Below are 17643 nucleotides of genomic sequence, written 5' to 3' on the forward strand. Positions count from 1 at the left end.
TAAACTCCATATGAGCAACTCTAGTATAGGAATTTGTAAGAAAGCCCAGTTTTCACTGGAATAGTGGATAAATACACTGTCAGCATTGACTTTCTTGGAGATGAATGCCAAAACAAACAGAAACTCCAGCGTTAGCTAACTTTCTCTATCTAGATATTATTTTTGACATAATCTGCACAATGTGTTCTTGTTTTATGACACCCTTGTCTGAGCCAAAACTTTTAGGTCAGGGAGACCCACGCCCCACCGTCTGCCCTAAGAAGAGGAATGCAGACAGCAACTTTATCAATGTATTGCATTATATTGTGACAGCAACTATGTATATACATTTTGCCATTTCAAATGAGTTGGTTTAATTCCAGGTGGAACAATTCAGGATAGAACAAAGACTTAAGAACACACTTTGGCAGGATTCTGGGCTGGGTTTATGCAGGTCTCATAGCTAAGGCAGAAATGGCTGAGAAGAACTAAAGACAAGATGAGCCACTGTATGATTTCTTTTTTTTTTTTTTTACAAAAGTTTATTCTTAAATGTACAGTAGGTTCCAAGACAACGCTTCATTCTAGCTATAGGTGGCAACAGATGTTATGGCAGGGAATCCAGATGTTTAAACAGGAATGGAATTAAGGATCATCATAGCCTCAGACACAAGGAACAGCTTACTTTCTGCCAGACTTCTTAATTTCACCCGTGGCCAGGGGGCCTTTCCCCGCGGCCTCCGCTTTTAGCTCCTCGAGTTTCTTCTGCTCCTCGTCTTGTTTCTGCTTGAATGCCTTATCTTCCTCGTCCACCTCCTTAGCTTGCTTCTTGGGCTACTTCAGGGGCTTCTTCTTGCCACCTTCGCGGCCCGACCGCAACTATATTTTTAAATGATTCGAATCTTGGCGTTTCAAAATGAACCGCCCAACGCCTTTGGTCCTGGGGGCACTTCCGCAGAGACCGTGGTCCCCCTGAGGACTGCGCTCTCTGCTCCTTTCGTCGGGTTGCCTTTCTTTCCTAGAATCCCCTCGGGAGGAGGCCAAACCACTCCCGGACTCACTCAGCTGTGTCGCGGCTCGGGCTGGACATCCCCATCCACGGCGGACCTGAAACCCACGCGGGCCCCGCGGCCCAAAGGGGCGGGAGTCTCGGATGCCCTGGTTTCCTCCCGCCCTACTCCCAGCTGTGGGGAAGCAGGGTGTCAGGGGTCAGGATGGGTGGTGGCTGAACACCAGGCAGAAGTTCTAGGGTAGTATTAGTGGGAAGAACGCCAGAAAAGAGTCCCGGATGGGAAACGTGTGCGGGAGTCGGAAGGGGAGGACTTTCACTCTAAGGGAAAACGTGGAAAGAAAACCAAGCCGGAAGTGGTAGCGTGGCCGAGCGGTCTAAGGCGCTGGATTAAGGCTCCAGTCTCTTCGGGGGCGTGGGTTCGAATCCCACCGCTGCCAAGTACATTTTTCTTTCTTAAAACTTCCTGGTATTAGACGTCCTTTATTCACGCCCAATGTGGACAGTTCTAACATACTACAAAGTCGGTCCCTATCTTCCCCTCTTTTGACTTCTGTTTACCCAGGGGCCATAGATAACTGCCCTAGAACAATGCTCAACCGAAAATAACCGCTCAAATAATCTGTCTATTTGAGCGGCCAGTATATTCTAGGCACAATTCTAGGCCCTGCGGATGCAGCAATCAAGTAACACGACCAAAAAGTGCTTTTATGCATACAGTCTTTATTACAAACAAATGAATAGATGTCAGATTCTTGGGAAAGCCCTTGTATTTCAATACATATCCTGCCAGTGCCTCCGAAGGAATAATTTATGTTCAAAATACTGTTCTCCCTCCAGCCTCTCTGCAGCGCACTTTGTGTTTGGAACCCTAGTTATTCAGACCTGAGAAGAGGCTCTGGAAAGCGCCAGCGCCTCGTCCCGCAACTGCTGGACACATCGCACCAGCGCTAGGTGCCTTCGCCCCTCTGGGCGCTTTCGAGTTCAGCTGCATCCAACACCTCTGTGACTTGGGGTGGGCGCTCTCTTTGCTCTGAGCAGATCCTCGTGTCTTTCTCATCCTCCAGGACTTAGCTTGGAAATTGTTTCCGCCCGATCTCCCTCTCTCCCTCCTGCCAGCTCCAAGTTCCTTGCCTTCATGGAACTTAAAGCGTAGTGGGGTTCATGTAATAGATGTTATTGCCCAAATATGGTTGAGTCTCTACCAAAAAAAAAAAAAAAAAAAAGTCCTCTACGTGAGGACTTTGAAGGAAGTTCCCGATTTAAGAGAATTTGTCAACCTAGTAGGTATCTCACAGCATATCATTATGGTCAAAACTCCTTAATTACTGAGATTGGACACTTCTTCTGTGTTTGGTCATCATTGTTTTTCAGTTTTCTGTGAAATACTTCATGCTTTTTGCCTATTTTTGGGTTGTCTTTTGCTTATTGACTCATAGGAGTGTTTATATTAAATTGAAACATGTTAAATTGCCACTATTCAACCTCTTTGGCCATTCATGGGATTCAACATAAAATATTTTAGATAATAATTTGCCAAGTATATTTGTTCCAAGTATCTTTTTTCATTTCATGAAAAAATTGTATTTTCACTTTCCTTATGGTGATTTTGAAAAAATAATTCTTCATTTTAATCTAGTTGAATTTATCAGAAAATTAAATTAATTACTTTCCTTAAAATTAACCTTTTTTGAGGTTAATTTTGAGGTGTCTTGTTTGAGAAATCTTTTCTTGAGCTGAGGGCATACAAATATTTTCCAAAACTTACTTGTAAAAGACAAAATTTTACCTTTTATAGTCTTGGCTATTCTTGGCCAAGAATTACATATATATATTTTTTTTAATTAAACTTTTTATTTTATATTGGAGCATAGTTGATGAACAATCTTGTGATGGTTTCTGGTGTACAGCAAAGTGATTCAGTTATACATTTTTCCATTTAGGTTGTTACATAATATTGAGCAGAGTTCCCTGTGCTACATAGTAGGTCCTTGTTGGTTATCCATTTTAAATATAGCAGTGTGTACATGTCAATCCCAAACTCCCTAACTATCCCTTTCCCCCATTCTTCCCGCCTTGGCCAAGAATTATATTGCATTTCAACATAAATTTTAGAATCAATTTGTCAATTACCATAAAAATGCACCCTTGGGATTTTTACTTAGGTTGCAATGAATGTATAGATCAATTTTGGGGAGAACTGACATCTTTATAACACTGAGTCTTCCAATCCGTGAAGAAGTATAGTCTTAGACAAAAATAGCCAAGTCAGTCTTGAAAAATAATAACAAAGCAGTAGGACTTACCCTACCAGATGTCAAGATACTTTAAAGCTATAGTAATTAAGCAGTTTTGCATTGGTGTAGGGCTAGACAACAGACCAATGGAACAAAGGCCAAGATGTCTAGACTCCACTCTCACCAACCCATCTTCAATATGATCATTGTCTTCCTATTGCTATGATCCTGACACCAGCTTTAAAAACTCTCAAGTAACTCTCAATCCCATAGGAAGAAACCCCAAATTGAACTCCAGGAATCTTATATTTCCTGAACATTTAAAATGAACATTGTGAAAAGGCAATGAAGAAATTTCAGATATTTTACCTGGTGGAAAGAGAAGCTTTTGTGTTGAAATTTTTGAAGGACTACCTTGTGAGCAATGGGTTAATCTTACTCTGCAATTATCCCAGGGCATAAAACTACAGTCCATGGGTAGGAGCTAAGAAAGACATTTCTGTACATTTGTGGTTCTAATTCTGAAATCTGTATTTTATCACCCTTTTAAAAACTGAGTGAAATGGGCATTCTTTACCTCTTCTGTACAGGTAAAGTGAAAACAATCTCATGGTATCAATGTTCATGGTGAAATTTTTCTGTCTTCGCATTTAGAATTAATTAGGTTTAAAAAAGTGAGTTTTATCTGGTGATTTTTCTAAGAAATAACTAAATCAACAACTCTTGTTTTGGTAACTTCACAATTAGAACTACAAGAATCTTAGGGTTTCAAGAAACACTAACATGTTTGATTATTCAACTATGCATCTGATCTTTGAATTCCTTCTACATTATGCCTGTCTACCAAACATACAACTGTATAGCAGAGTCTATTCCACCTTAGGATCCCTTCTAAATGACTTTTTCCACAGGTAAAATATCTGAAACTCCTTCAGTGTTTTTTTTCATAATGTTCATTTTAAGTGTCCAGGAAGTATCAAAAGACTCCTGGAGTTCAAGATAGTAATTTGGGATTTCTTACTGCAGGACTGAGAGTCAGTTGGGAGTTTTAAAAGCAGCTGTACACCTAAAACAACCAAAATATTGTAAATCAACTATACTTCAATAAAAATAAATAAAACTTTAAAAAAAAGCAGGTGTCAAGATCATAGGAATATTTTAGGGAGACAATGGTCATGCTGAAGATGGACTGGTGAGGATGAAGTCTAAAAGTGTTCTATTTGGGCTCAGTACAGAGGCTTCTCAACTTTCACAGTGGGATGTCAGGCCTGCCACCCCCTCCAGTTAACTGGTGTCTGAAGAACATGACTCTGATCAATAACACAAAACATCAACACTCCAGGAATGTCCAGAATTTAAACTGGAATTGAAACCTTGCCAGATTCTGTTAAAAGACTGACTGAAGAAGTGACTTGAAAGGATACACTGGAGGGTTCTCATGATGGGCTAAGGACTTTGAGTCCAAAATCCAAATGAACCTCATGGCCTGTGGGTAAAAAAACCATCCTGAACATGTGTATACATTTTCCAAAAGCATATACATGCTGTTGTAATTAACAAAACCTCAGATTTTCTAGGAGAACATGACAACATTTTGCCATCAAGCATTAAAGTACAACTACTTGTAGTGTGTGTATGCACGAGGGAGAGAGTGTTGGTAAAATTTATTGATCATCAAATAAGGGGTCCTTGCAGTCAAAAGAGATTGGAAAAGCACTGCCAATTCTCCAGACATAGCCTAAACTCTGTCCTTAAGTCACGTTATATCATCCAAAAGCCACATATACAGCGTGTCATCCTCCACAGAAACAATTTTAGAGTTATATCCTAAATGTTTTCATCTTGGTTTTCTTCAACAAACTATATAAGAAATGGCCATATAAAGAACACGCTCTAATTTCCTGTAGAAACTGAACTTAAGAAACAATGTTTAATCTGTCTTTTGTATCATAAGCCATGTAATTCCCTTTGGAATTTGTTACTAGAAAATTGTGTATCTTGGACTCCTTGTCCATATTAGATAATGTGTAACCATTTCCCAAGATGTTTTCTGTGAAACAAGAGTCCATGAAGGTGCTCCTCCAAACAGAATTCCTTCGTCCATCACTTTGGGAAAGCAATGCTTCTTACAGTTCCTTTGTTTAAGATTCAGAAAGGATATTAGCATAGTATAAACACTGAGAAGTCTTTAAGGGAATAAAAACCTCCACCCAGCCAGCATTTCTCAAACTTATTTTTAAAAAACATTAGCTTGTAAAACACTTTTGACAAATGCTGGGGAACCCATTGCTCATCTCTTTACCAGTCAGGGAACTTAGAACTAAATTTAATTCTCAATTATGGTCATTATGTTAATTAAGTTGACACACATTTGCATCCTCTTCTAGGATTTTCAATTTCTATTTTAACAGCCTTATTGCATGTGGGTATTTAATTCTGTCTGCAGTAAGGACCTATAACATTCGCAAGAGAAAGGATAGATGTTAGATACTGAAAGACTTGAAAAGATAGATATAAATTTACTAATCTATTTGAAACAGCATTTCATATGTCATGCAAACAGATATAGCAAATATTTAAGAAATCAACATCTTGAAGAACTTTTAGTGTATTTATAACAAAGTGGGTCAGGCTTCATGCTTTTTCCATACGTACACTGCTGCTTGAGCAGTGTATACCTGACTTCTACTTATCTGTAATTTTAAAATCTGCCCTTGTCCTGCCTCCCTTCCCCCACTGAATCTCAGCAATTCTGATCCTTTAAGCAGAAGTACCATTCAGGCTTTAAGTTAAAGCAAAACTTGCTAAAGATGATCAATGTTTATCAATTAAAAAAATGTTCTGTGCTGAACTGAGGTATAGCTTCATATCCAAGAGATGTGGTGCAGGATTATGGAAATTGCTCAGGTAAGTCTAAGCATTCAGTGGGCATTTGTTCAGAATTTACTAGTTAAGTGATCCACATCAGGTTTCTTCATCTTTTTATGCCTCAATTTCCTCATCCCATAGGGATGTTGTATGGATTAAATGATTAAAAATTGTAAAGAATAGTGCCTGGCATGTGTCAAGCACTAGTATCTAATATTACCGTACTATTATTGATAGACAAAGCCTTGGAAGTGAATGTGCTCACTGAAGAGACACTGAATAGGAAGGTCAAGGACAAAGGCTTGGTGGGGTCTCACAATTAGGGGGTCAGGGAACCAGGAAGAACCAATACAGGAGACAAGAGGGACCAGTATAAGAAGGAGAAGGAGAAATGAGAAAGTGTAAACACCAGAATCACTACCCTCAAGTGTTGGTGGTCAAAATATTGATGAATGAAAAGGTCTGAGAACTGGTTACTGGAGAGAGGGATTTCCCATTCTCATCAAGTTTGTGGGTTCCCCACACTCTTATGTTTTCTTTTCTTATGTCCAGTAAGATTTGAGCTCACTCTGAAAGCTTTTCCACACTCCTCACATTCATAAGGTTTCTCCCCAGTATGAACTCGCTTGTGTCCAATCAGAGCTGAGCTCTGACGGAAAGATGTGCCACATTCACTGCAGGTAAATGGCTTCTCACCAGTGTGGATTCTTTTGTGCTGCCTCAGGACTGAACTATGATGAAAGGCCTTTCCACACACCTCACATCTGTAAGGCTTCTCTCCGGTGTGGATTCTTTGATGATTGGTCAAGTTTGATTTCCCACTGAAAGCTCTACCACACTCTGAACATTTATAAGGTTTCTCTCCAGTGTGGATTCTTTGATGGATGGTAAGGCAATGTCGATCCTGGAAAGTTTTCCCACAATCCCCACATCGATAGGGCTTCTCCCCTGTGTGTTCTCGTTCATGAGTCCTGCGTTTACAGTTATGACGAAAGGCTTTCCCACACTCCTTACACTTGTAAGGCTTCTCTTCAGTGTGGATTCTTCTGTGCTTGGTGAGCTCTGCCTTGCTGCTGAAGGCTTTTCCACACTGAGGGCACCCACAGTGTTTCTCCTGAGTGTGGATTCTTGTGTGTTTGCTTAGGTCTGAGCTCCGGCTGAAGGCCCTCCCACACTCACTGCACTCGTAAGGTCGCTCCCCAGTGTGGATTCTTGTGTGTTTGATGAGGTCTGAACTCCCGCTGAAGGCCTTCCCGCACTCCTCACACTCATAGGGTTTCTCCCCAGTGTGGCTTCTGCCATGGATGATAAGGGAATGCTTAAACTGAAAGGCCTTCCCACAGCCACTGCACTCATAAGGCTTCTCCCCAGTGTGGATGATTTGATGCATCCTGAGACGGTTCCTGGTCTTGAAGGCCTTCCCACAGTCGCTGCACTGGTAAGGCTTCTCCCCACTGTGCGTTTTTTTATGTCGGCAAAGAGCTGATCTACTGTTGAAGGCCTTCCCACACTGGCTACAGTTAAAGGGTTTCTCCCCTGTGTGGATTATCTGGTGCATAGAAAGCTGATTTTTGGTCTTGAATGCTTTCCCACACTCATTACACACATAGGGTTTCTCGCAAGAGTGAATTCGCTCATGGAGAATTAGGTCAGAATGCCAGCTGAAGTTTTTGCCACACCTGGCACATTCATGGAGTTTCTTTTCTGTAAGAACTCTATACGGAATACATTTTGAGTTTCTTCTAAGTACCTTCTGGTTCTTTCCTTTCTTGAAGGTCACTTTCTCACAGCGTTCTTTCTCTTCTCTCAGTTTCTTCCTCATAGGCATTTCCCATTGATTCTCTAATTTGACATCTTGTACACAAACTTCTCCAACTTCTGGATCCTGGGAAACAACTTTTAGGAGACTTTTAAATTTCACCCAGCAGACTTCTCCATTTTCGAAAACCTCCTGTTCTGAACTTGCCTTCTCATTCTCCGGCCGTGTCTTGGCAGCTGATACTTAAACAAGAAAATAAAAATGTCAGATGTTCAGAGGAAAGGAAATAAGTGGGCTGGAAGAGGTGAAGCAATGGTTAAGCTGTTGGAAGAGTAACTGACTTTCCCATGCTTGAAAAATTGCTAACGTTATGGCAAAGGTCAAAATAGGATGAACTACTGAAAAGTACTAAGATATTTAAAACTGAGTAAACTTTACAAAAATCCTTCCAAATCTACTCATGTTCTAGAATCTCCTAGTTTAGTGAATGACAACTTCATACACGTAGTCACCTAAGACAGGAAACCGGAAATCATCCTCAACTTCTCATATATACTCACTAACATTGTATAAACGTTACCTGTGAAGTGAGCTGCAAAGTGGGTGCTGAAGTGCCAGTGCAGCCCCCTTTTTAGGGATCGGTCTGCTTTGCTCCTGAGAGTGGGCCCTGAAGAGCCTTATTTCTGTGGTGTAACTCCACCCATCTGGGTAGGGCAGATTAGATCTGGGGCAAGACCTGACCCAAACCAGGCCAGATTCTCTCTTCATGAACTTTGGAATCATGATGTGAAAGCAGATAAGGCCAGGCTCTGAAGATAGCTAGAGCATTAGCACTTAAATTTGAGAACCAGTGGTGGTGGGATGGTATGTCGTGTAGGGGAGGGAATGCTCTGCCATCAGGACTGAGAAGCAGAGAAGATCCATCTGCCAAGAAAGGAGAATGAAGCAGACCCACAGAGTAGCAGAGAAGACAGCTGGAGAGTGTGGCCTGATGGCATTCCAATCCCTTCTTGAGCCTCATGTATACCTGCCCTTAAGTTCCATGACACACCCTGAATAATAAATTATTTTTCTTTTGGTTAAGCTAGCTGGAGTTACTTTTTACAGTTGGTAACCAGAGTCCAAATCAATCTCTTATTATCTCTTAACTCTATCCTGTCTTCTTCACTTCTACTGCCAGTGCATTCTCACCAGCTAACTTTAATAACCCTCAAACGTCCTTTAGTCTGTCTCCCCTCTAATCCATCCTCTACACTGCTTCCAGATTATTCCTTCTAAAAATCAAATCTAATCACATCACTCTTTAGCTTTAAACACTTCAATGGCACTCCATAGTTAACCAGACAGAAAGGAAGTAAAGTGTACAGTCAAGAGCCCCAGCTCACTGTCTGGGTTCAAATCTTAGTTCTGACACCTAATACCTGTGCAAATTTGGGAGGATGTTGTAACCTCTCTCAGTTGCTTTATCTATAAAATGGGATCTAGACTATCCACAATAATTAAATGAGTCAATGTATGCAAAGCACTTCCAATACCAAAATAAGTACCTAATCAATCTTAGCTGTTATTATAAGAATAAAGTTAAAGGTCTGTAGTTTATCAAAAACTCATTCAATCATGATCTTGTCCCTGACTACTGCTCCTGTACTGTCCCCACTGGCTACTCCAAGTCCTTGGCTCTGGTCACACTGAACTATTCACAGTTCACATTCTTTTACTCCTCAGTACTTTCCTACTTGTTATTCCCCTCTGCTCTTCCTTCAACTAAATGACCTCACTTATCCTACATAACTTAATTCAGTTGTCATTCCTTCTGCAGTCTTTTAGTCCCCCAGGTCAGATTTAGATGCTTCTCCTCTATGTTTGTATATACCAGGTACATATCCCTATCTACATATCCCAAGAACTCCCACCATACTGTACTATATAATTACTTATTTACTTACCTGCCTTCCCCACTAGAAAATAAGCTTCCGTAACTCAGGGCTCGCCCATATCTTACCTGACTGCATATCTCTAGAACCTTGTATAGTACCTGGCATATGATAGTTGCTCAAGAAATGTTTTTTAGATGGAAAGAAGGGAGGAAGGAAGAGTAGGCATTGTGGATACAGCAGCTGGAGTTGGCCTATAAACAAAGGACAAGTTTTTTTTTGAATGACAAATACAGAAAATAGTTTGAATGAAGAGCTGGTAATATTTCATGACTGACTAGATAAGAGGTTCAGGGAATGGAAAGACAAAGTAAGAAAGAGGTAGAACCAGATATAGAAATAGGGAGAGCTTAATGAAGAGACAGCCTTGGAGGGAGAGATGAATTTGACTTTAGATAGGTTGCTTTCCAGATGACAATGGGATATTCAAATAAAAACCAGGAGTTAGAAACATGAGACTGCTGCCCAGGAAAGAGGTAAAGGTTAGCATTATCAATGTGGCAGGCATCTGCATCAGAGCTAAGAGCTGAAGCCATGAGAGAAACTAACTAACTTCACAGTAAGAGAGAATAGAAAAGGCAAGGGTCAAAGGCTCAGGTCTCCAAATGGGGGAAGGTCCTAAAAAAAAAAAAAAAACAACTGGAGGCAGAAAGGCAATGCTCTCTGAGCACTGGAGTAAATGATACACAGAGAGGAGATGAATTGTCTGAGCCTTTTTGGAGGACTAAATTGCAAAAAGCCTATATTAGATAGGTTGAAAACAGCCAATTAGATAATGACAGAATAATTATCCAAACAGTTTGTTTCCTCTGCCTTAAGATTTCCTAAATAGATATCCTTCTGGGCCCTTCAGGATGGATGACCCACCACTAAGAACATTCTATAACCATTTTGTCACATGGAACACAGAAGGGGACTGACAGCTTCTCTGGCACTCACCTGGATAGGAGCAGCTCAGGAACTCCCTGGCCTGTCGATCCTGAGCACAGAGCTCTGCCTCTTGCTCCAGATGGGAGATCAAAGGAGGTTTAGGAAATGGAAATCCTGGTTGTTGAGAAGGAAGAAGACAGTGTGTAGAGCAACAGAGAACTGTCCTAACGCTTACCTTGACCCCTCTGTTTGCATATGGAAACAGGAAAGAAATGTCCATTTGGGTAGAGAAAAGGGTTTATTCAGGGGTCTGGTAACATGTAAATGAACAGGTCTAGGAAATTTCTCAGAAAAGTCAATACTCAGAAGGGCAAAGAAGGAGATTCTGGGAAATAGTCAGTTGGTTGTATTTTCCCTGTTCTCTTTAGGAGGATGGGAGTCTGTAGAGGGAGGTTAATCTGTTTTCAGCCGCTAGGAAGGAGTTCATGACTAGGAGCTGAATACAGAGCATTTAATGGAAAATGAGAGGCTTGAAGAGGCAAGAATCCAGGGAGAACAGAGGTTAAGTGTCTCCTTTTTACCCAGGGAGAGTTTCATTGCAAAGAATCAGAAAACAACAACTAGGTTAGCCAGAAAATTATCTTGCTATGTAACCGGGGCAACTCAAAACTAATTTGGGGGAAGATATTGATGATATGGAATGAGAGCTCTGATTTTCAATATGAGACCCCATACACATCAATAAATAAAGCAATTAAAAGAAAAAGGAAGGGAGAAAGTACTAAGCCAAGTGCAGGGAAAGTCCTTACCAAGTGATACCACGTTCCCATAATTTTCCAACATCACGTCTTTATAGAGGTCCCTTTGAGCATGGGTCAGACACTGCCACTCCTCATTACTGAAGTTCACAGCTACATCCTCAAATGTCACTGCCTCCTGAAACAATATGTCCCTGCTGTCCTGGAGAAAACTCCAAAGTTCCCTCAGGAAACAGAGGCAGAAGAAAGGAATTTGTAGGGAGGTTTATGGAAGCGAAAGGCTGTTACTGTTTGGTGTATATTTGGGGATGAGGTGAAAGGTAGCATCAGCCTTCCATAGCAAAAAATAACGAAAGAGGAAACAACCCACAAATGGTTTGTCACCCAACAAAGTATCCCTTATGAGAGGGAGCACCTGGACTTGGGAGGTGCATAGCCAGGGAAGGCAGTGAAAATAAGGCCACATTTAGGAGGCAGTGATATATTTCCAGGAGGGAAGGAAGGGGCCTTAGCTCACTTGGAGTTGGCTCATCAGTGTGATTTTTGCTCCTGGCAGGTTTCCTTGGCGTCCATCTTCGGCAAAGGCAGGACAATGAGGAGATGGCAGAGCTGAGAGAAGAGAAATAAGCCAAGAGTCAATTCAGCACAGTGTTGAAACCTTCCGCTTTCATCCTCTCCTCCCCAAATGTAGAAGCTTCTGAAGCTCTAACCTAGGGATTAAGTCTACTGCATTACAGTATCCTCCTTCTCCATCATTCCCCTAGTCTCAGTTTCCAGTTTGGGGTATCAGGCCCTGGCCAGCAGCCAAGCCAACTGTAAGTGCGTTCTTCTTCTCTCTCACCTACTACACCTTTTTCTCTGGTCTCTCTTCATCCTAGAATACCTTACACCCTCCCCAAAAGGCCCAGATCACCGACTCCCAGCTTATACGATAACCTGGCTTCCTGTGTTTGAACGATGAAGTCATCTTGCCCAAAAAGACTTGGGGTGGAGGTGGAGGGAAAGGAATGAAGGAGAGGTGTGGATCAGAAATATCCAGGGATAGGTCCAAAGCTTTTTTCTTTAGGTAACTTAATGGCTGGTCAAACTCAAGTTAGTTTACTAGAAAACATTTTTCCCTTGTTCTTCTTAGAGAAAATCACTTTCCCCCTTTGATTCTGAGTCTCTTTCCTGTTAATTCCCTAGTATTAAGTGATTCTGCTTCCCCCCAACTGCTCTCCCAGTATAGTATAGCACACACAGCTTTTAAAATGCAAAAGAAACTTTCTCAGAGTGTACACATGACTAGGTATAATTCATATGGATTGGGCAAGAAGTACAGTTTCACATTACTGATTAATGGGGCCCTGTTTTATTCCTTGCAATCCAGCTCAGCCTTTCTGTAGCTTCAGTGTTTATGGTGGTTTATCTTTCTTGATAGTAATCAACATATTCCCAAGTCCAAGACCATTCCTTTCTGGTCTGAAGTCATCTACTGGTAAGTCTCTAGGATAACCCCTTGGCCTCAGGACCCTAAAACTATCATTTCAATTTTACCAAAACCTCAATTTAGGAGTAAACTGGCTTCTTTCCACAGAAATAGGCCAAGAAGACTTTTCTTTGGTCTAGGCCACCCTTAGCTTTTGATCAAGAACAGGCCTGTGTTCAATCATTGTGGGTTCCATACAGTTTTCCAACTATCTCCTCTGAAAGCCTGTTACTTTATAACTCTTTGTCTCAAAAAGTTCCCAAACCACCTGGAAGGCACAGAGCTCACAGCAGATACATGTTTTGCTCTGAAATGTTCCATAACAGTTCTTTTCCTTATAACATCAATAAACTTAAACCTCCAAATTGGGTTTTTTTTTCAATCAACATTTTATAATGAACATTTTCAAATATACAGAAAAGTTGAAAGAACTGTATAGGAAACATCCATATATTCACCACTTACATTCTACAATTAACATTTTGCAATATTTGCTTTATCACATATCTGTCCATCTAACTATCCCTGTCTCTGTCCATAAATTCATTTTATATTTTGTTGCATTTCAAAGTAAGTTGAAGACATCAGCATACTTCACCCCTAACACTTTATGATACGTATTATTAACTAGAGTTCAATATTTGTTTACATTCTTGCTTTTGAAGTAAAATTTACATACAGTAAAATGTACAAGTCTTAAATTTTTGACAAAGCATACTCTATTTAACCCAAACTCTCCATATACGTCCCAGTTGGATTTTTACCATATCTTCTTCATAAATTAGGAAAGTTTTGTTACCTTGTCATGGCTTTTTTTCCCCTAAGTGCTCATTACATTAAAAACTGTTTTTAATTGTGGTAAAAAACATATAATATGAAATTTACCATTTTAACTATTTTTAAGTGTACCATTCAATAGTGTTAAAAATATTCGCAATGTTGCATAATAGATCTCCAGAACTTTTTCATCTTGCAAAACTGAAACTCTATACCCATTAAACAACAACGCCTTATTTTTCCCTCTCCCAAGCCCCTGGTAACCACTGCAGTGATTTTTTTTTTTTCCTAGCCTCGCGGAGGCTTGTGGGATCTTAGTTCCCCAAGCAAATCCTGGCCACAGCAGCAATGGTCCTAACCACTGGACCGCCAGGGAATTCCCCCCACTGTAGTGATTCTTTTTTTTTTTTTTTTTGTAGTGATTCTTAAACTTTATTTTTTAGCCTCAGAATTTGAAAGGTCAGTTTCTGCCCTCAAGTTAAAAATGAACTTGGGGGAATTCCCTGGCGGTAGTTCACATGTGGGAGAGAGTGAAAGCTCCAGTCTCTTCCTTTTCTAAGGACACTAATCTCATCACTGGAGCCCCACCCTTATGACATCATCTAAACATGATTACTTCCCAAAGGCCTCACCTCTAAATATCATCACACTGCGGGGTGTGGGTTAGGGCTTCAACATACGAATTTTGAGGGGACACAAACATTCAGCCCATAACAAAACTATTTGTTAAAGCAGTGTATAGATATTATCCAGGGTGAGATTAACTCATTTACATTTTATGTTAAGTAACTGTAAACTTTATGGCCCTGAAAATCACCTATAGGAAGAGAATTCAAGATCTTTTGAGAAAAAGAGGATTTGGATACTCAGGTCAGATGTGAACCATAAAATTATATATATTTTAAAAAATGAAATAAAATGAACAACCAAGTTAAGCAATATTCATTATCTTCTACCTCTCCTAAATTTGTGATAAATATGTTCTATATTATTAATTTTCATTTATGATTACTTATACAGTGGAAATTTCAAGATTTCTCTTCTGGAAGTTCCAATAATATGCTTAGAAATTCATTTTACGTTTTTTTTCTTTGTAGGTAATATATACTAAAAGCCTAGTTTTGGGGTGTCGAGGGGCCTAGTCCTCTAAAAGTCTGTGCCTTTCAGGGTCTGATTTTATGACTCCAGAATTGTTAAATACCATCAGCCACTTCTATACAAATCTTACCCACTTTTCTCTTCATATATGCCACCAAAGAGCATTTTTAAAGCCCAGCCCCACATTTCCCCATCTTCCTTTATTCTTCTCAAAGCTTCATGACAATACGTTTGCTCTTTCTTTTGCCATGGCTTTATCTTCTATTTCTCAGGTATACCTATACTATAATTTAAAAATCTCAGGGTTAACACATGTACAGAAATAAAATTACCTACACTCAAATTTTACATGTTGGTAAAATTGTGGTTGGGAGGAGTTACTGTATTATACCACAAGTTTTATATGTGCAAATATTCATGTACACATATGTAAGCTACTTATCATACATAAAGTACATATAATAAGTGAATGAATACATTCAATATCTTTCATAAATTGCTTTGAAGAATCTTTTTTTATGAATCTTTATTTTTTCCAAATTTGGTTTAAGATGAGGGCAGAAACCTAATAATTTAGTTCCTGTCAATACCGAGCCAAGCCTAGTATAGAAATAACAGATTTCCTATAAATACTCAATAATGAGCATATTTCCAGGTCCCAGGAAGCATCTCCCACCTAGTCTGTGTCCCTGCCCCATTTTCAGCTGCCATAACTCCTGCCACAATACCCTGTGTGCATTACCTCTTTCCTGCAGGAGCTTGGTATCATGGATACAAAGCTGGTTTGATGGTCCTGGAGTCTCATCTGATACCACCACCTATTGCAAGGAAAAGAATACATTTGGAGAGGTTATGGAGGGATGGAAAATGTATGGGAAGCTACAACCAACTATGAAGTTCTGTTCATGGAAATCAACTCTCAGAACTACCAAGAGGGGTGAGAAAATCAGGGACTCAGTCCCTGATATACCTTATGAAAAACAGAAATGGCATCCAATTGTTCTATAACGTAAAATGATTACCAGTCCATCCAGGAAAAAAAGTATTTTGAAGGAGAAAACTTCCACAAGGTCAATCCAGGCCCACCACACTCCCACTGCTTTCCTCCTTTCTTGGACTTACTTCATCCTCCTTGTGATACACTGCAGACACTCCTCTTTTTACCTGCTGCATCTTTTTACCCAGCTTTCTTTTCCAGTCTTCTAACACTGTCCCGGTTTCTTCTCTGCTGGTTGGATCCAGCTCCCAAAGTCAATCATGGCTTTGCCTGGACAACCAGTTTTGAAGTGGCTCCAGTGGATACCAGCCTCCTTTCAGGGATTTAAGCCTTGGTGGTGCCAGCCAAAGGGCCTCTCCTGACCCACAGGGCAGCTGCTTTTTGGCTTGATGTGTCAAATACTGCCCTGGATTTGGGGTTCATCAGCAGTACTAAGCTAGTGGTGATCCCATACCTTGTTTTCCTGCATATTCGATGAAGGGAGGAGAAAAGAGAGGAATGTGACCAAAGCAAAAAGAAGGAATCACTGAGAATCTGAGGTATCTATGGGAGATGAGGGAGCAGGGGAAGACAAACTGAAAATGATAATGTATCCAGAATACAACCTCCACTGCCACTATCTTGTCCCAAGCCACCATTGTCTGCATTGCCCTACAGAATTACGTTAGCCGTCCAGCTGGTCTCCTGCTTCTATCCTTGACTTCCGCCTGCCTCTTCTCAATACAACAGAGTAGGCCACTTAAAACTTAAGTTGGATTATTTCATCTCTCTGCTTAAAACCCCTCAATGGGTCCATCTTACTCAAAATAAAGAGTAGCATAAAAGGCCCTAAAGAATGTGCCCATTACATCTCTCTTGTTCATTCAAAATAAAAGCTGAAGTCCTTACAATGGCATACAAGACTACAGGGTGTGCTATTACCTCTCCTACTATTCTCCCCATCATTCAACCCTCTTCAGTCACACAGACCTTTCTCTTCCTCTTTAGGCACATTTCCATTTTAGGGCCTTTGTCCTGGCTGTCCCCTCCACCTCAAGCTACCCTCATGATGAATAATTTTGCTTCCTTCAACTGTTTGCTTGTACGTAATCCTCCCAAGGAAACCTACTCTAGGTCCCCTATTTAAAATTACAGCCTACCCCCTCCTTCCAATCCTGACATGACTTACCTTCATATATAGCACTTTATCACTTTCCAACATGGTGCATAAGTTACTTATATTCTTTCTATTGTTTATTGTAGATTTCCCCTTCACTAAAATGTAGGCTCCCAGGCTTTTGAGGGCAGGGATTTTTGTCTATTTTGCTCACTGCTGTATTCCCAACTTCTAAAACAGTGCCTGCACCAGTAGGCGCTCAGCTAGAAATTGGCTTAATGAATGAATGTACGAATGGATGCTGGGGAGGAAAATAAACGGAAAAAAAAAGGGTAAGAGGCTGCTGAGAGTAAGAAGAACGGGAGGGAGTTAGGAATGCAGGAGGAAAACGCCCGTATGGGGCAGGAACCCGCGGCGGACCCCAGCTCCCGGCGGACCAGGCTACAAAGCCCCGCCCCGTCCCCCGCCAGCCGTCCCGGGCCCCAGGGAGGGGGTGTATTTAAGTGAACCAGGTGGTGGTGCCAGGATCCTCCCAGCCGCCCCTCGGCGGGTTCGGAGACCCCAATGGCAGCTTGGGAGCCCCTCGGCTAAAGTCCCGTCCCACGCTGGCTGAAGACACAGACCTTCCTGCCGACATTCTCCTCTAAAAATGAGAAAGTAGAGAAATCTATTCCATCTCCACTTCCTAGTCCTTCAATAATCATTTCCGGTGACTTTCTAGGAAACCTCAACTCGCTGGTCGAGGAATTTCCCTAGAAAGCCTTCGCAGACTCCAAACGTGTTATTTCATGTT

The 17643-nt window shown here is 41.0% G+C and overlaps 1 protein-coding gene, 1 non-coding gene and 1 pseudogene across 2 annotated transcripts; 1 reads left to right on the forward strand and 2 right to left on the reverse strand.

Moving 5' to 3' along the window:
• Nucleotides 1–542: 542 nt before the first annotated feature.
• LOC132374334 (translation machinery-associated protein 7-like) lies at nt 543–3700 on the reverse strand (annotated as a pseudogene).
• TRNAL-AAG (transfer RNA leucine (anticodon AAG)) lies at nt 1347–1428 on the forward strand. Its single transcript has one exon. It is a non-coding gene; the product is annotated as a tRNA-Leu (tRNA).
• Nucleotides 3701–3873: 173 nt separating the features above from the next.
• Nucleotides 3874–17487, reverse strand: ZNF311 (zinc finger protein 311). Its single transcript, XM_059938115.1, has 7 exons — nt 16923–17487; nt 15880–16217; nt 15500–15575; nt 11932–12023; nt 11466–11592; nt 10726–10830; nt 3874–8094 (listed from the first exon to the last, which is right to left on the reverse strand). The coding sequence occupies exons 2-7, from the start codon at nt 15928–15930 to the stop codon at nt 6596–6598; spliced, it is 1950 nt and encodes a 649-aa protein (XP_059794098.1). The 5' UTR covers nt 15931–16217; nt 16923–17487; the 3' UTR covers nt 3874–6595.
• Nucleotides 17488–17643: the final 156 nt, after the last annotated feature.

This window comes from Balaenoptera ricei, chromosome 11 (assembly GCF_028023285.1).
Source record: "Balaenoptera ricei isolate mBalRic1 chromosome 11, mBalRic1.hap2, whole genome shotgun sequence".
Lineage (NCBI taxonomy): Eukaryota > Metazoa > Chordata > Mammalia > Artiodactyla > Balaenopteridae > Balaenoptera > Balaenoptera ricei.